The sequence below is a fragment of the Bombus vancouverensis genome, chromosome 7 (assembly GCF_051014615.1).
Source record: "Bombus vancouverensis nearcticus chromosome 7, iyBomVanc1_principal, whole genome shotgun sequence".
Lineage (NCBI taxonomy): Eukaryota > Metazoa > Arthropoda > Insecta > Hymenoptera > Apidae > Bombus > Bombus vancouverensis.
The window spans coordinates 10,846,869-10,871,418 of record NC_134917.1 but is presented as its reverse complement, the minus strand read 5'-3'; the positions used below and the strand labels follow the sequence as shown (position 1 = coordinate 10,871,418).

Below are 24,550 nucleotides of genomic sequence, written 5' to 3'. Positions count from 1 at the left end.
ACATCTATATGCAACGTGTATACGTACATATGTAGATACATACTTAGAATATTCTGCTATGCGGTAAACTGTAAAGGATGGTTGGACTCATTGGGCTGGAATAATCGTGTTTGAAGTTAATACGTGGGTATGTTAATACGTGATTGCCTTTTAGCCACTTTGTTGCATGTACCTATTTTAAGATCCTTAAGTACCACTGGACCAGAAAGATTAATACGAATTCTAATATGCTTCTTAAAATTAAAAATGAAAGTTTTAAAATATCGAACTTGAAAAAGAAAAAATTAGTTCTTTTAAAGGAATTTAATATTCACATCTCAAACGGTAAAAAATGTTATTCTGTAGTATAGATTGTTAATTGATTGAACATATTTTAATTCATATAAGTTTTTTACGCGTATTTCGATATAGTGGTAAATACTTTTGGAAGTACAAATGATTTTTATAAATTGTGTTAGGCTTATCCACGTACTGCATAGCTTTGGGTGCTATATCGATACGTTCCTTTCATTGTAATCGTATATCTTATTGCGTCGAAATCAAAACACGTTAGCAAAATAGGCGCAGTATGTTTTTCGAGAACATTCGTTTTCCGCCATATTGTACAGTAAGGCCCCATATGACGTGTTTCCACATAACGCAGATTCGTACCATATACATATGTACGTATAATATATGTGACTCATATAACGCTGTTTCTCGTAACATAAGACATATCCCTCGCGTTATAGGTGGTTTCACCGTCCATCCACGATATTATGACAATAATTGAAGCGAAGGACTTCTCCACTGCATTCTCCTAAATTCCATTGCAAGTTAGAACCGGCACCATAGAACACTTCGTAACCGAAATTTTACACTTTACACTTTGTGACCGACCCTGACTGCAGTTCGTTGCGTACTAATACACGAAATGTTTTCCTCGCGAACGCGATCGAGCCGAACAGAATGTAAACTTACATATACCAAAACTAAGATGCAATTCGAAGCCGCACAAAATGTAAACATATCGAGCCGAGACACATTTCGTAATGGCGACAGTTATACGTGGGCATACGCAGATGGCGTGTCGCGACGAACGTTTACTATGCAATGTATATGTTTACTACAGTTTTAATCGAATTACTTCAAAGTGATCACATAGTGTTTACAGAGTTGAGTATAAATCAATGTGAAGTGATTATAAAATTCGTTGGGGAAACGCAACAGAAGAGATTATTTCGGCCAACGAGTAAGTATATTCGTAATTAATGTATGTTAACTTGTCTGATGAATGGCGATATTCAAGTCGAACGTATCTCTCTCTCCTACACACTGTATCGATTTCGCGTTTCGATTTTCGAATAGTTAGCCCGTAGAGTTATGATACTACAGCAAACAAACTATTTTTTTACGGTGTCTCTATTAATGAACGAGCATCGAGTATGTTTTACGCGTATTCGATTGGAAAAAGAGAATTGAAAAGATGCATTTACGAGTCGGTAATTCGTTCTACTTCGAATATGTTCTATTCCAATTGCCAATCGATATCGATTAGAATGATCGATCGTCGCGTTTGTCAACGTACAAATTCGTCTCGATGAGTGAGTGAGAAAGTTTGTTTGCCAATTTTTCTGCCAAGTTTTCGAACGACGTAAGACATAATTTCCCCGGGATCACGTTACAGGGAATTTATCTTTGTACGATAATATATTTGGTATGTTTTTAGGAAGTGTGATCGTGCGCGCACGCGTTTCATTGGCAACCGATTCGTCTCTTTCCGTTATGTGCTATTCGTCCCATCAATCAAGTGCAACAGAAATACAGATTTCAGTGAACAATTGAAATTTCAAGGCCAGCATGCAGCAATGATTTAGAAACTAGGTAAATCATTAAATTAGTCAGTTAAATATTAAACGATCGAGCGAGGGGAAGGGAAGAGTAATATGAAACAAAAATGGAAGGGAAGTATGAATGATGTATGTGTTAACCATAAGCATGTAGTATCTTGTTAATTAATTCTGACTCTGAGATTACCTCAGACACATACACATACAAGCCTAAATACAGATCTTCTCTCTTTGTAATATTAGCATGGATTATTTTTCTTATTATATCAAATAATATCAAATTTGACAATATTGATGTGTACTACATTTAGTATCCGTCTAAACTTTTAAAACACACTGTTATTTCTTAATCTAGTATAAAAAGTATTATAAACAAGTGATATTATTGTAATATATCTTATTAAATTTCTATTTTATAGAACTTCAAGATAATCAGTAAGTGTAAAGAAATGGAATATTAGAAATTATTCATTTAATATAGTATCAATAGTTACTATATTAAATGGGATGAAATATGTTTTATCACAGTATGCAATAATAAGGAAATAGATACATTAGGAAATCGTGACTATTTATGAATTCTCACTCTTTTGATTTCCTTACTTTATTGTAAGAACATTTGGAAGAATAGTAATATATCAAACAATAGTATAACGAAATTCGACAATTACGTCATACTTGCCTTCCATGTGTCTGAAAATAAATGAACGTACCAACGCTCTTAATCTGTAGTTTCATAGTCTTTCCAACAATCGTATGGCAATTAAGTGCACTATAACGGAAGCGATTCTGAAAGTTCAGAGATACTGAACTGATAGCGACTCTGGATAGCCGATATTAAAGATTGCTTTATAGTCGGGATTCTCTATGGCCCATGTAAATGAGTCGCACAGTTTAAATAGTTGGTTAGTGCCTATCGTAAGAAATAAAGTCAAAGCCTTGCAATCCTAGTTTCATTTTATATTTTTCTTCGACTTTCGACTGAAAATATCGAAAAATATTAGTTTTGTTAGAACTAATTTTTAAAATAATGGTGTATTTTTTTTTATCTATAATATAGCATCTATAATCACTTATATAAATGATACAAAAAGATATCAAGTTTTTATTAAAACATAAAAAAAGCGTAAGAGTTATTTATATGTAGGTGAAATGTTCACCATTCGGAAAATGCTATCAAAGGAGTTTCATTTTTCAACCACAATTAGTTTCCAATTATAACGAATATACACAACGAATTATTCTATTATAACGAACAAATCGCGAGAAATTTTATAATTTACAATAATTTTATCAATATACATTTCCTGTCTTGTAAAAAAAAGTTACTAAAGAGCATCATGAACATCCTTGTCAATTATATCGCAATTTACAATAATGAATATCGATATTCCGTCTAAGGTGATATAGGCTAAATAGATTTTCGAACGAACGTTTCCTCGATTCGACGGAAATAACTTTTTCCAGACTTTTTGCTCCAGTGAGGGAAAAAATGAGCGGTTCCATGTCGATTACCTCGCGCCTCGCTGTTCATCCATAACTTTCATCCCTTATTTTCCTGCGGCCAGTGAATCACGCGACTCTCGTTTCCATTTTTCCCGTAGTCGTTGTTCACGCATCAAAAGGTTCGTTACGCGATAAACATGTGTTTCGATACTACGTCTACGTCGTGTTCATGTATTACGTCATCAACTGGTTGGCGATGCGCTTTGAAATTAGTGGCGTAACGTGGTCGAGTGTCTCACTACGGACTAACAATGTCTGTCGCGTGCGCACACGCGTTTATGCCTGTCTATTGTATTCATTTACATTCTGGCAATTTCAAACCAGCGTTGATACCATCTCCATTTTCAATTAATCCTTTAACAACGATGTGGAATATTCTGACACGGAGGATTACGCGCTTCGGTTAGTTACCTCCGATGTACATTCGATGTACAGATGCTTATTATTTCGTTGTTACCTTCAACTTTATTAGATTTATTAGGTGTATACGGGACTGTCGTTTCTTAGAGATAGAAAGATAGGAAGAAGTATAAAAGATGAGTTAGAAGGGCTTGAATGTATCACTGACAATAATGTTTTAAGAGATATAACTACACGATAACTAACGCGTTCGTCTCGAATAAAGAATCAATGACATTTGATTACGTCCTTCTCAATATTACTCGATATTTATCTGAAATACTTTTCGATGTCATGAATAGTATGTTTAAAAAGTAATATTCACTGATACACGCTGCACTGTTATGCGTTTGAAATCCAGTCTAGCTTAAGTGGAAATCAGACGCACTAAATGCATATAATTAATTACACATGCGTTATTAACACATTATACGCTTTAATAACCAATTGTATCTTATTGAAATCACAATTAACACTAAGCAATGGTATTACATTTTCAAACAAAAATCTGTCAAAAATTAGAGGATCTAAAACAAGTAATAAAATACTTCTATGAGGTTTCCCAATTACAAACCCAATTTTATTATTACATATTGGCTTAATCGGATCATAACGTGCTATTACGCATAGCTATGATAATTATAAGGAATAAAATCGGAGCAATTTAATTTGTTTGTAATTTTGTCCTTAAAATATATTTTGCCAAGAATCAACGAATGTTCAGATACTTTTGAGCGATAGTGTATACTTATTACTCTCATTCTTTCTGTTATGATAAAATAATCTACGTAATTGCAGTGCAGTTTATGCTCATCTATGAAGAAGGAATGGTGATTATTTGCGTTCGCTTGTACACAATAACGCGACATACTCAACATGGAGTTTTCAAATAATAATAGACCGAATAAACTAATTAACGAACGCATACGACACTCTTCGAAAGTGCACTGCTGCCAGTTGTTTTGCAATACAATACCTATTACTGTCGTTTGCTCTTTCATGCATTCACACCTACTGCTGTGTCCACCTACGAACTCGCAATTGCAGTACAGTGCTGGTGACATTTCCATTTTCAATTAATCCTCTGATGACCGCACAAAATATTTTGTTATTGAAAATTACATATTCTGATAGTTAACTTCCCGCGCGCAATGGCAACGCCATAATTTCTTTATTAGAATTTTTACAATAATTTGATACAGTATAAGAAAAATATATTTCCATTTCGAAAAAATTTATTGTTTAATGTTGTAGTGTTGTCAGCTTATTAATTCCATCTAATTAAAATAGTTGTATACATGCGTATTACATTTCTTTAGGAAGAAAGGAGAATATTTCATAGTACTATTATTAATATTATATATTTCATAACACTATTTTTAATAATATTATATATATAGCATTGATATATAATATTATTAATATAATATTAGCATTTTATATATAAAATGGTTTGTTTTAATAACAATTTTATTTTGAATTTAAATTACTTGAAATATGGATTGCAAATTTTCAAAAATTTCGAATTTCATGTGCATGTTCATACATGTAAATAATACTAGGAAGTTTGTAATTTCTTAAACACTAATTCTATTGACATATGCATTTCATTTTCTACGCATTATATATTATATCTTTTTAGAAATAAAGAAATATTTCGTGACATGCAAAAATCTCTCATAACAATTTCACTTTACATCCAAAGTACGGTAAATTTTTACATAATTTCCAGACATGTATTCATATTATAAACGATACTAAACAATTAGCAATGAAAGGACATTTACACAAATCATTACACGAAACTTACATAGTTTATACTTTACATAACAGTCTATAATCGCTAATTGTATCATATGTAACAACTAATAATTCGAAATTATCTATAACGCATCTATATATTATTAGTAGCCATTATAATTACTACATCATTGTACTAAATATACAATCTCCGGTATTGTAAATTAATCTCGAATCCTTCAATTATTTCGCATATATACATACAGTACATGGTAAGCTCTTGTAAACGCGAAATTACATTTTGCGTATCAATGCATTCATGTATAATAAAATTAGTATTATTACTAACAATAAGCTAATATAGCTCCAACCACACAAGTACTTTAAAGGAGCAGCCGTTGAATTCATAGTTTTAGTTCAGTTTTAAACCTCTTACGTCTAATCGAGAGCTTGCACCTTTCATTTATCCATACAGTGGTTTATTCTGACATAGTTACTTTACTGCTGTTCATTTACCATTGTAAATGTAAAACGGTATTACAAATAATAAGAATGAAATGCGTGTACTAAACTGAAGTTTTCGTCTTAATTAATCAGTGTTAAAAATGCGCTTCCTCAGTAATTATCGTATTACTTGCGATTATCCTTTGGGCTTGTTGCAATCATAATGCCGTCAATTCAGATATCCCAATTCGAAGTGACATTATAAATAGAGCTGAAATCACAGAATCAGTTTTTATACTCTACAATCTACTCGATAATTATATCCAACGTGAATTTTCTAGCCAAGAACGTGAAATTCGAGAAAGTTCTGTTCTACCAATTTCATAGGAAAGTAAGAAGAACAGAAAATAATAATGACGAAAAAGAAATTTCTCCTCTGTACGATTCCAATTTAAATTCACTGGTAAATTATTTAATTTGCCAGTCACGGGCGCTCATTTGTACGGAATGTAAGTCCGGTTGCGGTATGTTTGCAAAATCAACCTTGTAACGCGGTCGAGTATTTCGCGATAGTATAACAATGTTTCTGGCGTGCTGGTTCGTTTACTCACATACGTTTATACCTGGCGCTCCGATAATCCACATTCCCAGTAATTTTCAAGCGGCGACAATGTCATCTCCATTTTCAATTAATCCTTTGATGACAACGTGCAATATTCCGGCGGCCGGGTTTACCCAATTTTCCATGGTTACCATTCAACGTGTTCGCAGCAAGACCCTTCGAAAAAGTTTATGAAGAGTACATCTAAAAGTTTGAAGAATAGATTTAACTTTCTTAATGGAATTCGAATTCATTTGCATAATTCGTTATTTTATCCATCCATTCGTTTCCTTTTTGCTCCTTATCGAACAGATTTCGAGCGGTGCTTCTTCGGTCAACCAATACCTTGAGATTTATGTTCTGATCAAATTCAAAGGGCCAGAAGATCCTGTCAACTCTTCGGCTTATGAAATATTACCAGCCATTTATGTTTGTCTTATGAAATTAGTTTATTTTCATGGTACGCGTAACTCTGTATTCATTTTCCTATAAGAGTAACACGTCATGTGCGTCTTTTTACATAATTGAACTAATATTTTTCAGGTCACAAGCTGGAAGTTGTATCGATAAATACCTTTGTATGATAGTCATAAATTTGTTAGTAAAAAGAAAATGAAATTTTTACCAACAATTTTACAGAATGTAAAAAGTAACTAGGTTTTTAAGCGAGTTGCCAATTCAAAAATATTCATTGGCTCCCATTACGTAACTATTGTGACAAATTTACAAGATCTATACAGGCCATTGCCTTACGCCTGCAGCAAATATTGAAACTTTGACCTTTTTAACTTTTCTCAAAAATCTCCAACCCATGTATTCTACATATTTTTGTCAACTTATATTTTATTTCTTTTAGAATTATTACCAGTTTAACTAAATCAGTACAGTATAGTAGAAACATCATCGAAATTGGCAATCGAATGATCGAATAATCGAAAAAATTTAAGTTAACTATCTAGTTAATGGAAGCTTAAAAAATAGATATTTAATCGGAAAGGCAGTGTTTATTATAACCGAATTGTTAATTTTCATGAATCACATTAGAGCGTTATTTATTTATAAACAAACCGTTAAATTGCTATTCATCAGACTGTTCCGGTAATATTTTTCGCATATGGTGTTCTTTCAAAGTTAACAGAACGTTCGAAACCAAACAGAAAGAATAGTGAACAATATATACCTATGCGTATACGTAATTAACTATTTTCAATATTTGTTGAGGAAAGAATAAACTCTTGTTTGATTGAAATCTAATAACGGCACAAATTAAGTATTCATCCGCAATCTACAGTCTGTTTGGAACATTAGTGTTATGATACAGCCAATGACTTGATGACAATAACGATCGATGCATATTCCGTACACTGTACCTGATTATCTGTCATTTTGCATTAATACATATCCAGATCGCTTCGATGGTGTATCTATGGATTTGACTAGTTATTCATGAATCATATAAACTATAAACAGATTCAAAAACATACAATTTAAATGCAAAAGTGATGCACTACAACATCAAATATTATAACACTTCCCTTCCCTCTTTATCATGTTCCACTGGAAAATTATATTTTCTTAAAATCTACTAAATTGTTGAGATATATCATTTATGATTTATGATTTATTGTGATGTACGATGTCTTATTTTGATACCATTAAAAATAAATGTTAATAGTAAAAGGTTTTGTAAGAAAGTTTTAACACTTTAGAATGTCACGGCTGAGAGATAAATGTGTTATATGAAATAATTAAATGAAATAACTAACAAATGTATCCCACCAAATTTATTATTCAAGGATAGTTCGAGTGCTTAAAATATTAAAATTTTACTAAATTAAGTATTCAGTAAATATATTATTATCTTAAACGTGTATTTGACTGTATTTTAGAACGCATATACATTACATGAGACATTCCTGTATGATGATGGGAGGGTACGACCTCAGTTCTAACGAATTCATGAATCCCACATGAGAAATGCAACTCAAAATGGACTAGTAAGATTAATTATCCGCGTTACGTGTATTTACAGAGCAAAGGAGTAATATTACAACAGGGGATTAAAATGTTGTAAAATATATATTTGATGAGAGATTTTCACTAGCTTAACTATTCCAATATATCATTTTAAACATGGCAAAGGAATTTTTATAACAGAATATTCAGAGACGAATATCAAATTTCGTGTCTAAAACGTATTTGCATACGCGCCTCAAATTACTTTCAATAAACACGAACTAATAATTTTAGATTTTCATGTTGCTTTAGTTTTGTTTTGTGGTTGATCTTCGGGTTTCGGTCGCGTCTTTAATAGTACGTTTGCGCTTTGTTTCAACGTGACGTTTCGTGAACGCGTCAGTTTAAAACACAACGGAACGGAGTATTAAAAAACGATCGAAACCCGAAGAACCACAAATACGTGCGTCACATAAAGTAATAACTTAACCTTTTAAGTCTCTCTGGCATGTTTTCCAATTTAAAATATATCTATTATATAAAAAGCTGCATTTCGCTACTTTTTCTATTATCCAATTCATAAATCCAAGTTCCATTCTCATTAAATAAGTGATTCAAAAGTTTTGAACGTTGATGTATATACCTACGTAATATATGAACGTCCGCCATCCATTATCGGAATCGTTGCTCGTGACGCAAGCAGCAGCAAAAGAAATCTCACGATTAATTAGTCGGAACCGAGCGCGCAGAGGAGACGGAAAGAAAGAAGCAATCGAGCGGCACCGAGGGCTCCGACAATACCGCGAATTAAATATTCAACTCTCACCCTTGACACGGTGACGCGCGATATTAGCGTTATAACGTGGTCAAATGTTTCACGACGGAAATGACAACGTGTGCCGCACGCTGGTCTGGCTTGGGCTCACGTTCGCGAGCGCAGCTGCACGCCTGTGTACGTGGCATTGTGTCGACTGTTAAGCATTTGATACGGCCGCCTTCCTGTCGCGCGTCCATTGTCGTTGGCCCGTTCGCGACGTAACCGAGCCAGCCGGCTTCTCGGTGTGCGAATCACCCAGTGATACGATATGACGATGCTCGCTTCTGTGACAGCGTTTCCCAAACTAATTTACTCGTCGTACGCTCCTCGAGCCTTCGCTCTTTCAGTTTTCGAGCAATAGACAGTCGAAATATTGTAGCCGATGTCGTTTTATTCCGTCCAATTTTATCATCTATGATCGAATTTGCCTGGGTAATTTTTTTAATGGATAGTGGAAGTTTTTGGATAATATTTGTGTATGTTACTAGTTAAACGTATCCGCCTTATTTTTCACGGAATATAATTAAATTGCATGATTTCTTCATTAATCTATATGTCCCTTTTACTCGTTGATAATATTAAAAAAATTGAAATTTGTTAGACACACGGTTAAAACATTTGCATTTTTTATCTTGTTTCTTTTTTTCCTTTTTATCGTGTTCCTATATCGTTAAAAAGTTACCCGTTTCAATTTTACGCCAGTCATTCTTAAAACATTAAAAGTGTTTTTGTTTGTTGAAACGATAACGAAATTGGAACACAAAAATTTGGATACCGTAGCAAGGTTAAGACGGGTAAGCTTTTTTGCATCCCAGATCTATCGATTTGCCATGTCATATACGTGCAATCAATGCCTCCACATTTATGAGACATCGTCATTTGTAATCGATACTATTATCAGAGTATAAATAATTTCGTTGTCGTAATTTAATTGTCTTGCATCTTCATTCCACCTGCTCCCTGAAGTGAAACTAATAGAGGTAGAAATATGCCATTGTATAGGATGAAAGATCCGCAGCGATGGAATTTATTTATGTATTAAAAACAGAATTGATCTTTTTCTTTTTTGTGGCAGCATTGATCTCAGAAAGCAATATAATACTTTATGAGCTTTAGGTTTGATTATAAACAGAAATATCTACAAGAATTATTACTCCATAAGATATTATTTAATGTACTACTAGAATTTTCGACATATGATTATTTTTAATACCAAATTTATTTTTATTGTTTACTTTGCTTATTTTATGATTATACTCTTTTCAAACTCAAGAAATTATTTAACAGCAGAAGAACAGCAATCGAATATTCCTTCAAAAACTTAACAGGATTAATTAATAATTTTCTTAATTTTTAAAAACAGTTTCAAATGCAAAAGTACATCACATAATAAAAGCTATTTTTACATTAAACAAGTAGAATCGTTTTGCAATTTAGAGAAATGTTTAATAATGAATATTTATTTAACGAAGCACATTGGGAAGCGCTGGCGTATAGGTGTTTCATCCAGTTTGACGTTTGTCGGTGTACGCCTTTGTATACACGGCGCACATTACCGACCACTGTTGCATGCTTTATAATGACACGAGAATGTGTTTGTATGTGCTTCTTTCTTAAGCTAGGTGGTCGAATGCTTTTCAGTAGAACTCCAGCCGCTTTAGCAATGCCTACGATATTCGGACAATTTTTGCGTCGTTGTGTTCGTTTTCACGTCGCGTGTACTATACCTTCTCATCTAACATGGTGTAGTCTTCACGGTTCGTGTTGATAGGTAATCGATTGATTTCAGTGATAATATTACACGCCCTGCCGCGTCTCTCCTTAACGAACCAATACTGCACGTGTACCCCTTTATTGGTGTCGATAATTGATTATTTTAAGACTCTTTGCCAATTATGTTCCAAAAATAATTATAGAATTGGTGAAAATCGTGCAACAATATGTTTTTCGCGTCAAGTGCGTTGATCGTATAATTTCAGTGAGTTTTCTATCTATTTGAGTTTGTTAACTTTCGCAACGTGTCGCAACGTTGTATAGATTACGCGTAACTAAGTAACGTGAATACGTTATTGTAACACAGTCTGTGCTAGTGTAGTTTAACGTTTCGTTGTCGATATCTGTATATTTTTGCAAACTTATGCGCTCGTCACTTTGGAAAATTTGTGAAATGTTCGCGTATAATAACGCTGTGTTAATGGGTTAATTACCGTGCTATAGGGCAATCGACAAGAAATCATTGCGCAGCAACGAGGTTTCGAAAGCAAACACGCTCTCGCGATTAATAGACAGACCTACGTTCCAGTCAACAAATCACTAGAATATCTATCGTAATTACACTGTACAGGATACAAATTGACCAGTCCGCAGTTATAGGTCGATTTTATTTGCTGTAGATGTAAAATACGCGGTGCCTTTCCCATTTCTGTTAGCGTTCCGTGCCGGAATATTAATCTTCGTTTGTCGGTTGGTTTTTATGTCGTTGCAATTTGACGTGAAAAGCATTGTAGTTTTCTTCGTGAATTTCTTTCGCCCCGCTCTCTTACGCTACGTTTACCGCTCTTTCGGAACCGATGGATCGAACTTTTTAATAGAATCTTTGTATTCGTGTATCACAAATTCCCTGGTTGAAAAACGTATGTGTTCGCTATTCAAATGTATTGCGACGTATTAATACGAGAATGAACAACATCGGGAATTTGAATTCTTTAAAAGGAATGATGGACGACGAGTGCAATAAAAATGTGTATGTTTATAATAAAATACTAGTGGAAATGAATTCACAGAATATGAAATACAGAGTATGAAATAACTAAGAACAGAAAGTACACGAAAGAATTAAATATTCAGTATTATAAAAAAATTGTGGATTCGGATAAAGAAAGATTCATAAGAAATTCATTTTATCTATACAAATGTTTAGAAAAAGTAGAAGTATCTATACACGTTATTGTTCATTTATACAGACAGTAAAAATATGCGCTAGATTATAAAAAGTGTGTAAGAAAAACATGAGAGGTTTATTTTTGTCGATTTCTTTATTTATGTATCACTTGATGCCTAAGAAAGTTGGAATACGGATAAGTCGTTAGATTCAAAGATATAAATAGATAATAAATTTATGAAATTTCCTAAAGAATCACAGATATATTTAATATTTTAATAATTGATACTTTTTAGATGGCGATTAGAATTCAAACATAAATATTTAATCAATCAAATGTGGTATTGATCATTGATTAAAATTTGCAATCATGTTTTTCCCTACGGTCTTCAAATACAATGTAATTCTATTAAAGATGTTAAAGATTTTAACAAATATATTTCATAGTTATCAATAGTTACTGGTCATATTGACATAACGATAAATATGTAAATGAAAGGATATTTTAATAATTGTTGTATAGTTCAGTTTTGTCACAATTATAAAAAAGGACAAACTATCTATGATAACATATTTTTCAATAAACTATCAATGCACAAATTAGTCCTGAAGAGTGCTGCAGTTTAACAATATGTACGCAAAAATGTCATCTTACTTGTTGCATTTTTGATGACGCATTCAATTTGATACGTACTGTATCGTAGTCCTTTCATGGTTCACACCATTCACGGCTCAAAATGGCATGTAATCGATTCCGGCGATAATTATACGCGTCAATAGTTGGAGCATGACCATGTGACGTTCATTGTTTCTCAGCATGATGATTTCTGCCGGTAATGATCAATAATATAGAGAAGGATATGGAACGCGTCGGAAATAGGGCGTATAGAGAGAAACAGTGTGAAATGCTAGCGGACATGAAACTGCCAATTACTGAAAACGCGATCAAGACTGATGGCATACAAGTAAAAATTACTGCGGAATTCGTTTTGCACCGGAGAACGTATTTCTCCTGGTAATTTTGAATTACATCGTTCTGAAACATTCATTGCTGAGAAATGTTCACTTCCCGTCATAGTCAAGATACAAGTCATTCAAATTATAATACTTACTTCGTAATAAGTCACATAAATTTTGAATTGAACAAACGATAATGACAAATATATTAATTTCACATAAGAAACATATATTAACTTTGATTCATTTCTTAAAATTCGTTCGGAAGAACTTCAATATCAATTCTGTTCGACCAAATAAAGCTACTACTTTCTCTCAAGTACTTTCTCTCAAAAAGAAGTAAACATTTACATAGTGCATTTGTTTCTTTTCAATATCTTAAAAGATAATTGTATTCAAACGTAACACACTGACTCGAGTATGACTACTAAATTTATTACGACGCGCTTAATATCATTCACGTAATATTCAGAACGTCAAGATATTGCAATGAAGTTAGCAAACCTAACTAAAAGTTAAAAATACCTGCTGTCAGCCTTATCGCCGATAAACTAAAAAAAAAACACAATTCTTGCATGACCTGTAAGCTATAAAAGAAGCTCACAAAAAGAAATAGAAGCATGACAATTTCATAAAAACTTTTCGCGTACGGCCACGATCGTACGAGAACGTTACGATATAAGAAGAAGGAGAGCGCGGTGCGTTCTCGAGACTTTTAAGTTCATTTCCTCAAACTACGAAAACCGTTTAAAGTACGAAAACCCTAAAGCTATCCAAGCGTAAAGCAACGACGGCGTAATCAAATGGAGACCACGTAAGCGGTCAGCGATCGTTTTTATCTATCCGAGTTTGCGGCATGCAATCAGTGAGGCGCCCGTTGACTCGTGACGCTTCCGGTCCAGGCTTCCGGTCCGTGGAACCGCACCGTTTCCGTTCGGCTGCCCAGCCCACCGATCTGGCCGGTCGTCGTCGTATATCGTGGATCCGTGTCCGAGAAGCACTATCGAAATCAGTGCCAGCGTCTCGTCAACGTGAAACACAGGCGTCATACCAGTTCGATCCCCGGGGATAATCGAGTCGAGTGATTTTCGTTGTTGTTGCAGAGCAACGGCGTGGCGCCTCGTCTGCGTCCGTTCTGTGTCGATCGAGGATCGAACATCTAATGTACGTGCCAGAAACGAGGTTACGCGCGATTTTCGAGCCAATCTACGGGCACCAGACGATCTGGCTGCTTGGAAATTGATCGGCTAACAAGTCGCCCGAATCGTATGCGATACTCTACGATGTTCAATTAGTTGCAACGTGGAAAATACATGCATGACGCGTGTTATAGGCGATAATTGTGTGCGCAGTGATTTCGTTCTTTTTTCGTTCTAAATTTCATGGTTCTTTGATGAATTCGTTCGAGATGGATGAAATGGTTATTGGAGAAAGGATGCGTCTATACCGGAAACTACTTACAAAACGATCGTGATCGCTTAACAAGCCTTCTTTAAGTTATTTATCGCTGAAAGTTCTTCGCGAAAGTGTTGAAAGTTACGACTGATGATGGAAATGCATCGTTTTACAGTGCTTTCGATTTTTATGTCTCTCTGTCGCGAAAGTTTCGATTAACGAGTGCTTCTATTCTCTGAATGAATTGTATACCAATCTCAATCGAACTGTAAGGAATATCGGCGTTGCTGTGAAAGACAAAATGCAGGGTATTATCGGTGTTATCGAAGATGGTTTAATAGCATCCATTATCTTTATATCTTCGTCGCTTTTTCCAGAGAATATCAAATATTATTGAAAATTATTCGTAAAATTTATTATCGTGAAATTTATGACCATACCTCCGTAATGATATTTTACAATGAATAATTTCCGTTAAAAAACATATATACATCGAATAAATATTAACAAGTATAAAGAATGAACATGATTATTATTAATATCTTATCTCGTATTCAGTTCAAAATTACCAATTATTATTCTTGGAATATTTAGTTGAATCAGGCAACGATACACGAATACAAAGGAAAACTTGAAAATCGAATAAGAGAAGCTTATAAAGCCATGAGATACGATAACAGAGTATCAAGGAGTACATTACCGTGCTAGATAGTAATTCGAATCGATTTTCAAGCAACAAAAGCCATTCACGATTTCAATAATCGTAACATTACAAACAGGCGATTATTCCGAGAATCTCGCGCTTGATATTCCACATTCGTTGTATGACGACGTTGGAAGAGCGTCCTGAACGGTGAGCCGAACGGTAAACAGCGTTATGCACGTTTCTCGAGCGTTAACTGAACATGGGGAAGCGATGAGCCGGTTATATTGCTGAATATACACCTAAAGTTTGGATCGCGATGGCTGACCGGTGTTCTAATCTGGCCGGAGGTCAAACTGGATAATCAGCGTCGATCATCGTCGAGCGAGAAAAGTAGTAATCGCTGAACTAAGCAAACCGGCGCCGATCCCCCGTGTGTACAGGTGTATGTGTGTGTTTGTGTTGCGCTACGTTGGACGCGAAAATGGCGGTGGTACCGGGTAAGAATAAATTGAAAATGGGCAGTGCGGGCCGATACTACAGCGCCTATCTCATCTACGACGTGGCGAACTCGTGCCTGGCCGCGTTGCACGCCAAGATGCCTCCTCCGGTTGTCGTCACGCGAACCAACCCTCCGTCTCCTATGCACGTCCAGAACCCCCGTAAGTTTTCTTCGCTTTCTGTTTTCTATTTTCCATGGCAGCTGCTCCGCCAACGAGAGTGTGTTACGTCGAAAACCAACCCAGTCGCTAGCTACGTTTCAGCCGTCAGAATTTTACCATTGTGTCGTAATTATGAAGGAAATAGCAGTAGGAAGGAAACGATAGGCAGGTTATTCCGAGATAAAGAACGGGTTTCGTTTCGTGTTATGACCGCTTTGTCTGAAGTTTATGCAGCAATTTTGTATTTGATAGAGAAAAGTTGGATATAAGATGTAGGAAGATGAACCCATAGGGTTTCGAGGCAACACCTATAACATTAAAGATTCAATATTCAAATGCGCTTAGTGTTCGTAAATGATAGTAGCATGTTATAGTAATGACTAGAGTGGTAATACTTTTCAACGCTATAACCAAAGTTTATATCAGTAACGTAGTAGTTTCCTGTAGAAAAGAACTACTACATACAAAATAGTGATAAGTACAGCGATAGTCCGAGATAAAAAATGAGGAATATCAATATAGACCAATTTAGCATTGTAACACAAGGTTACTGATTGTGGTCTTCCCTTTTAAATTAATATTTTGTGGTTTTAAAATGTCGCTATCAGGTTCTGTACGTTTCATTTTCATAGTATCAAATTTTGTTCATATAAAGGCACTACTCTAAATAACACGAAACTTAATGTACCTACTTGGCTGTAATTAATTGGTATGTAAATGTTAGAATAACGTGTTAGAACAATACGCTGCTTTTCGCAGTGTAGTGCAAATATTTGACCAAAATTTCTCGAACGTATCTCGATAGAAAGCTTCGTAATACCAATTACCTTCATCCTTCTGAAGAAATTAATCTCATCTTCCCTTTAACGATACCGTTGACGTTAAACCGGCTAACCGTCGATTCTGAGCAAACGCGATAATATCAGCCACGCTAACTCTCTTCCAATCCCCTCAGAGTTGGGCTTTTCTTCTTCGATTCTTTCGTACGCCTACTTGCTCTCGATGGGCATCTCTCTTTTGTTCTGTGGCAAGTGGCGCGCGAGGCAAAGAGGTAAGAAGGCATAGGTGCCGGCGCAGGAAAGGGTGGAAACACCCTACGAGACGGGATAGCGTGTCTGTTTTGATTTATAAGAATTCGCCACGAACCTCTAACCTACCTTCCTAAGTCTGGCCTCACTCCTGCCTCTTCTAGATCGAGCTAGATCAACTCCCCCACCACCCGTTGCACCTATCTCGCGCGTGAATAATAGGCAGGTACCCAACTACCCGTCTTTCCGTTAACCTCGCCTCGTCCTTCACGTCTCCTTCTTCTTTTTCTTTATCCTCCCTCTTTGCCACTGTCTCCCGTGACGGTGCACCGATCATTCTTCTCCACGGACAACGGACGAGTTTCGCTTCGTTGTCGGTCAACTAAACTATCTATCAACGAACGTTTCGATCGTACAAGTCTCGATATAGAGTATGGTGGAATCTTTGGATGATATCGTGGTGGTCGTGTATTATGTACGTTGTTGTCCAGTTTCGGAGTGAGTTTTAAAGCGAAGCTGTTACGAGTCTCGCTCAACCGATCGAGGGCCAACGTTGCGTCGAGGTAATTGTGATTTATTTTTTCAGCCAGTTCACGTTGAAACCTATTGAATTTGTATTTTTTTCTTTTCTTGTTACTTCTCCTATTTAGATAAAGAGAGTAAATATGCAATGTGATACAAATTAATATATGCAGAGTTTTGGAAAATTACCTCGTTGGGTATTAATATACATATATATCTCCAATATCTTTTTATATTGGAATTATACGCAGATAATTCAAGATTCTTTATTGGTATAATAATATCAAATATTTAACTCCACTTGCAGATGTTGAATCGGGCTAAATTTTCATGCATAAATGAAACTTAGCGGTGAATTAAACACGCTTGTGTCATCTTCCAATAACAATGCATCTCATTTATATTCTATCAATGATCCAATTTAGCTCTTTATAAGCTCTTTGTATAATTCTTCAACCTTTCTCTTCATCTATATATGGCTATTAATTTCTTGTTACGAAATAATCAATTTGACGTCGAGTATTAAGCAACGAATTGCTAATCATTTAATTGAATCTTTATTACTCTCGAGTTTTCTGTTCTCGGTAAGTAAAAGCGTGTGAAATTTAATTCTCAGAAAGTAAAGTCCTCGTTAATTTTACCAGTAGATCAATAAACTTACTCCTACAAAACTTCTATTATGATTTTTACTTTTTTTATAAGTATATTACATCTACTTGTATTTCTCAGAAATATATTATTTTTTGCGTGAATATTTCATATAGAAATTCACGGGGTACTTGAATACTTGTTATAAAAAAATTTCATGGATACATTACATGCACGATGCAAAACTTTTCGAAATTTAATTAATACTGTAGTAATCATGACTTGGTAAAGTTTGAAAAAAATCCGGACACGTATTGCAATCGTGTATTTGACAGATAGATCTGACAAGGTACCTGTTAAAAAAATGTACGTTTTCCTTTCGATTCTATTTTCATCATACTTTACATATATTCATAAACTTCGAAACTGCTTCAAGTTTCATTCTTCGGAATAATGAGGTTACAAGAGACATAAAAATTGTACAAAGAATTCTGAATACACTTTCTCACGCGTCGTTTCGTCGCTTCCTACGAAGGAACAACACCTCGATCGACATTCTAACAAAATTTCAGGAAAACCGTTCGAATTTGAAAAGGAAGAGAAAATAAATTTGTCGAAGCAGTGAAACTTTCCTTTCCCCGTTTTCCCTTGTTCTTCGTTCCTGCATCTCGTGAGCGCGCACCGATCGTTCTTCTCGTGGACGACGGTCTATGTACTTCGATCTCGTCATTGGTCAACGGGACGATCTATCAACGTTTGTGCCAGAACAAGAACCGTTACAAAACATTAGCGAGTCACGGAAGATTTTGCATTGACGTCTCGCAAACGTGTACATATATCGGGACGTGTCATCAATCTTTTTACTTTAATGCATGCCAGTTAGACTCCCTGTGCCGTAGTCGAGACGAGTCGCGCAATGCTCCAGAGATGATGTTCGTCCATTTTCAGATGTCACACCCTAGCATTTGTAAACGTTACCGTTTGTCTGTCGTAATTAAACAGTTTTACGTAATGAGCTTAGCTCGCGAGCCTGACATCTTAGATTCTAATATAATGCACGTTAGTAACTGACATATTATTTTCGTTTTGCAGAAAAAGGTTAAATCGTGTATTCTTTAACATCGTCAACGTAGGGAATTGAAGAAAGAGAGAAATATTCTAATTTAATTTCTGTATACATTTTCCACGTTACAAGGTGCTAGAATAGCTCTATGCTGATTTTTCAAAATCGTTTGAAAATCTAACTCGCATTTCCTCTCTTTGCAAAGGGAAATAATGTAATAATATGTCGATTTTATTTTCACCTCGCAAAGCGAGAAAATGGTATTGAACGCGTTTCGAAATATAGAGAGTAGTGCAAGAAATGTGTTCCAAGTATATTTTAATGTTTCTTGTTAATGTTATGAACGTGTGTACGGAGACAACATCGTGCTACAGCGTAGAAAAGTCGTTGAAAAAAAATGCTCACGGTGATCTAGACGAGGAACAAATACCGTTATTGGTCGGTGACAGGAAATGAAATGTCTACAAACTTTTTCGATATACGCTTGTCGACCTACTTATTTTCTGAATGAAAGCTTTCATAGTTGCACACCGTACTAGCATAATACAGCTGTCGGTTTTAATCTATACAATTACCGACGCTTCTAAAAAAAAAAAAGCTTTTCGTCTTCATACACGCCTTACGTTTTCCAATAATGCATCTTTGAACGGTTTCAATTTATCGAGGTTCACAGAAACGCACACGACAAAAAAAATTTGTATTCAGGTTCGTATTTTCATGCCTAAAAATGAAAAGTGATCTTCCGTTACGCTAAATGGTATAGACGTTTCCAATTAGTTTTTAAATCGCACAATTTCAAGAGATTATTTTATGCTTTATTAATACAATGTATTCACGAGAATAAGAATGCGTTAAGAACCCTTGAAACGTAAAAGCGTTACGTTAAATTTCACCCGAGATACTTGGTCCATTTTATACTATACTATACATATACGTGAATTCGTGGAGGATTAATTTGACTTTTCAGCGTAACATGGTAAATTGTTTCATTCGTTGGTTTTGAGAACGATTACCTCTGAAAAATTTCAATCTACTGTCTGAAACATGTTAAAACTTTTCCATCTCTGTTACTTTCATCTCAAAATTTATTTAAACGATATGATGTAGCATACGTTTGGAGCGTTTCGCATTGGTGTTATTCCACTGTTATCGACTTTATTCCTCACTCGAGAAATCATTTTTATATTGTACCATGCTAATATAAGTTTTTATCCTGAAGACAAATTTTATTGCGTTTTAGACAAGATTATAGATAAGTTTTTGTCGCTGGACATTGTCAAACAAGAACTATGTTTAACAAAGAGATAGAAATAATACAGTAACAATAGTATTGTGAGAGTCACCCTTATTTATCATCGAATCATATACACATATAGTCATAATCGTATAAAATCTTATATGATATTTCTTACGAGCGTTCTTAAAGAAGAGACAGTTTTCTAAAGAAACTTTCATATGGCGGATAATTGTGGCAAAGTGATAAAAACGAAGCACGCTACTTCCTCTATTCCCCAGACACGGATATATCGTTTTGACAAAAAGGGAAAGGTTGTATCACGGAATTCGGTAATGAAGCTAAAAAGCTTTGAACATTGAACACTCGAAGCGAGCACTGGCAAGCTGTAAAGCGAATTAATGTGTTCTTGTTATTCGCGTACCGTGTTTCACTGTTAACTCGTAAAAAATTTTAATCCTTCGGTTAAGCCGTGATTGAAAGTTCAATCAGAGACGAAAATTGCACTTTGAGTAGGTACGTGAAAATTCTACAGGTCGTGTACCGGCTCATAAACAGAAAACGATTCCTCGAGTCCGAGACGAGTGTTGGCAGCAACGCGTATAACCAGCTTTCGTGCACGTTCAAATTTAGATAAAAATCAGCAGCTTTATGGCCGGTAGATTTTTTCGTCGATCTGCCCGGCGTAAATGCGAGGGTAGTTACGAAACACCCGCCGTGCCCGGTGAAAATAACGAATTAATAATGAAAATACTTTCGTTTGAAAAGGGCGTGTGTGAAGATCTTAATTTAAATGAACAGTAAATTTCCGATTGCGCGGAAGCCTGATATTACGTACAATCCGGCCACTGTCGCCAGCCGGTTCGTATCGGTAGCTCGAATTATTACCTTTATCTTAATTAAAACGGAAAGAGGTCCGTGAGCCATGCAGGTCGCTCGTAATGCGTCTTACTTTGATTGCAGAAACAATACCTTGCTAACCTCGTGGTCAATGATCTATCTATCGCTTTCATACCTAGCAATTCTCATCTTTTCTCTTATTCAGATATTCCCATGTACCCTAATGATTCTATTAAGTTGTCAAATTATTTAAACACCCACATATTTGTATCATATTCCAGAAAAAATTTGTATATTAACGCTTAATATTTAGATTTTAATTCGTTTCTTTTTTTTTCGCTGTTCGTAAGAGATTCTTAATAAGAATTTCAAAATTTGTGAAATCAAAATAACAATTAACTGTTAACGCTTATTAGGAGAAGATCATAGTGTCAGATGACTAATTTTAATGAATATGTAGCAGTGGTCAGAAACCTGCCTCTATATGGAAGTAACTTGGAAAGAGAAACTAAATACAAGAGTTTCGTTTGGTGTCCAAACACTGGGGCTCTCTGGTATTGCCATTGATAATTTTTGAGTTTTGATCGTAGCAATCATATTTGAAATATTTCTGAAATCAAATACTATTAACTAGAATATATGACGATCAATAATTGTCTCTATCTCGAAAATTCGACAAAACATAGAAACCAAAAGTTCAGTATACATAATCGTTGTGTAAATATAAAGTTTCTATAGTATCAGATATTTCACGCGATCGTATTATCAAGCATTTTCTGCGGATTTCGATTTTCGTTATAAATCGGGAGCATCGTTCAATTTTCTTCGACGCAAATGAAAAACATGAAAATGCAAAGTATTCATTATTGAAGTTTCAATATCCACCGGTAAAGTGTTGCACTTTGTTCCAGCCGGTCTCTCAATTTAATCGTGCTCCCGACTGTACATTTTAAAATAACAATCCTATTCCGGGCCACGAAAATTTTATACTCATACTCTCAGATATTTGTGGGGTCAGGTCAGTATTACTCCCTCGGGCGCACCACGGCGGTCCCCTTCTACGTAAAATAGTTCCGCGCAAACCGTTCGCGAGAAATATAACACTCACTTCCAAAAAATCGGTTTACTACTCTGACGATAAGATAAAACTGGACGTCGCATGCATTGCGCATAATGTGTCTCTTTCGTTATTGCGCCTTAAACGCAACACGTAGACGACACTTGATAAATTTTCAGAATGCTGCGAAGCGTACATCTAACAAGTTGTACAAGACATTAACGAAAATGGTCTTGTCATTCTGAAAAAGTTTCCATAAGTGTTTAAATACTTTCGCGAGCCGTCGTGCGTATATAGCAGATGTAAGATTGTAGGATTGCTCCTATTTTTTTTAAATTTGTCTACTCAAATAAAAGCCATTAGCCAAAACAATATCGAAAGAAAAGCGTAATGAAAATGTTATTCGTATTCTCTAAAATAATGCAAAGTAACGTTCGTATTTCAGAGATGAACCGTGTGACAGATCTCGTAGCACGTAGTAGAATCGACGATTCGATCTGGATCGATTCGTACAGTAGATTTCTCGAACTGGTATCGAAATTTCATGATGTAACGACATCTCGGAAGGTAACAGCGTTTGGAAAGCATCGAGCTGAAATGTATTGGCGGCATGGGTGCATATATCGAATGTATGGATGGAGAAGCTTCTGGTCGGTTTGTATCGTAGGGTCCCAGTCAAACGTTGCCCGCTTATAAGCTCTCTCCTTGGCATGTGAAAAAGAAGGTGCGCGATAGAGGAAGGTGAAACTATCCGCGGACGCAACAGTAACGAGAAGCCGATGCTCGTTTTTCAAGGAACGAGTTTCAGTTTGACGTAATGGCGGATCGTAGCAACAATTTTATGAGATGTGAAATTAACCCTCTAACTGACTGGTTCGGACCAGGTCAAGCCGAAATCAGTTTGCGAGACGAAGATTCGAAAAACCGATCGTGTATCGGGTCAGAAAATCAATATCATTGCGAGTTCTATCTAGCGAAAGCAAAGGGAACGTTTCAGCATGCCAAATGGAATGTTACGTCCGCGTATTGATTGACGCTGGCAAAATAGGGGTTGTACGAGAGATTCGACTCGTACAGTTATTAGAGTCCTACGAACTATTCGATTACAGGAATTTCATAGTTCGCTGCTCGCACCGCCACCGTTTTATGTAACTATTATTATACCTGTTAATTCGACTGTTCCGTGGCTGTTTGCGCGGAAGCGCTTGCCGTTGCTTATGCGGGACGACCGTTCCGCCAGCCAACCAGCGATGTCGTGCGTTAAACGCCTGTAAATTAAATAAGCCCGCTCGAGAAATAGGCTTCCGACGAAATCTCTCGAGGAAGTGTGATTAACTGGATTTTTTCGAGCAAGCGGTATTAACGTCGCGTTGAGTAGCATTGCGCGTGTTAAGAAGGGTTATAATTAGATGTGCTTTGAATTACAGACTTCGTCTCGTTGTTTTCTCCGCGATCTTTGTCAATAAAATGGAGTTGTTTCTCCGTCGAATGTCGGCGTGACGGTGTTTGCTATTAATTTTGTCAAAAGAGAACGTTACAAAGGAGAATGAAGTTTGGAGTTGGATCGCGTAATCGAACGCCTGACTGATAAGTCATTAATGTTAGGGCCGGGATACTTGGAATAAGTTTCAGTTTATTTCGCCGGCGAATAAATTTAATTTCCTCGAGTTTAAATAAGATTTAACCAACGAAACGTCCACTTTGTTTCCACCCTCATTTAACTTTGAAAGCTTAAATTCCGCGCTTTCGAAAATGATTAGTCGTCCCACGAAATTCCCAGCTTCTGTCCCGTCTGACGAGACACTTCTATTCAGAAACTGCTTTTCATATTACTTTCGCTATATTCCAAGATAAAATTAAAAGAAGAAGAAAAAGCGAGCGGAAAAAAGGAAAACGTCGTTGGTAAGAACAACGCGTCGTACTCGTAAGAAGTTAATTTCATTTCTGTTGCAACTTTCTTCGTGACTAGACGTATTCCCGGAGGACACGCGCGGATAGAAATACCGAATTTCCAGCAGACAGCTTAGCAATGTACTCACATGGATTAAACGGAACCTTTTTACATTATCCGACTACCGTCAGGAACATCCGGCTTTTTTGTTTCGTTCCGCCCTCGATCTTGCATCCACGTCGCCCTTCCATCATTTTTTTTACGTTCGTTCCGCTCCCGTTTCCCTGCCCCACACCATCCCCGTCTGGCGTAGCGTTGATCTCTTCTTTACCTTGGTTGGGCGTCTTATGGTCCACTGCATCTTGCAGATTCGTTTCCTCGGCTTAGCCGTTCTTGCCGGATCCAGCGCTGTCGCTTAATTACCAGCCGTTTACGTCTTAATTGTTAATTTAGCGCGTTACGTTATTCTTCGCGGTGCTCGTTAAAGGTGAAAATGC

The 24,550-nt window shown here is 35.9% G+C and overlaps 1 protein-coding gene and 1 long non-coding RNA gene across 12 annotated transcripts in view; one reads left to right on the top strand and one right to left on the bottom strand.

Annotated features, from left to right (window-relative positions):
- LOC117159114 (uncharacterized) overlaps positions 1-24,550 on the top strand; it is a 585,240-nt gene that overhangs the window by 360,482 nt on the left and 200,208 nt on the right. The window contains exon 1 of one of the 6 annotated variants that reach the window (XM_076619744.1): positions 13,390-15,830. The exons of the other annotated variants lie outside the window; for them this stretch is intronic. Within the exon in view, the coding sequence (XP_076475859.1) occupies positions 15,653-15,830 (178 nt within the window). The 5' untranslated portion in view covers positions 13,390-15,652. Of the gene's footprint in view, positions 1-13,389; positions 15,831-24,550 lie in introns of those variants that run through there. 6 annotated transcript variants of the gene reach the window in all.
- Positions 5,080-9,837, bottom strand: LOC117159116 (uncharacterized). Of its 6 annotated transcripts, none has more exons than XR_004464512.2 (3): positions 9,119-9,837; positions 6,530-6,723; positions 5,080-6,189 (listed from the first exon to the last, which is right to left on the bottom strand). It is a non-coding gene; the product is annotated as an uncharacterized LOC117159116 (long non-coding RNA). The 6 variants fall into 6 exon arrangements; XR_004464511.2 differs by having other exon boundaries at positions 9,123-9,834; XR_004464514.2 differs by having other exon boundaries at positions 6,530-6,696; positions 9,119-9,548.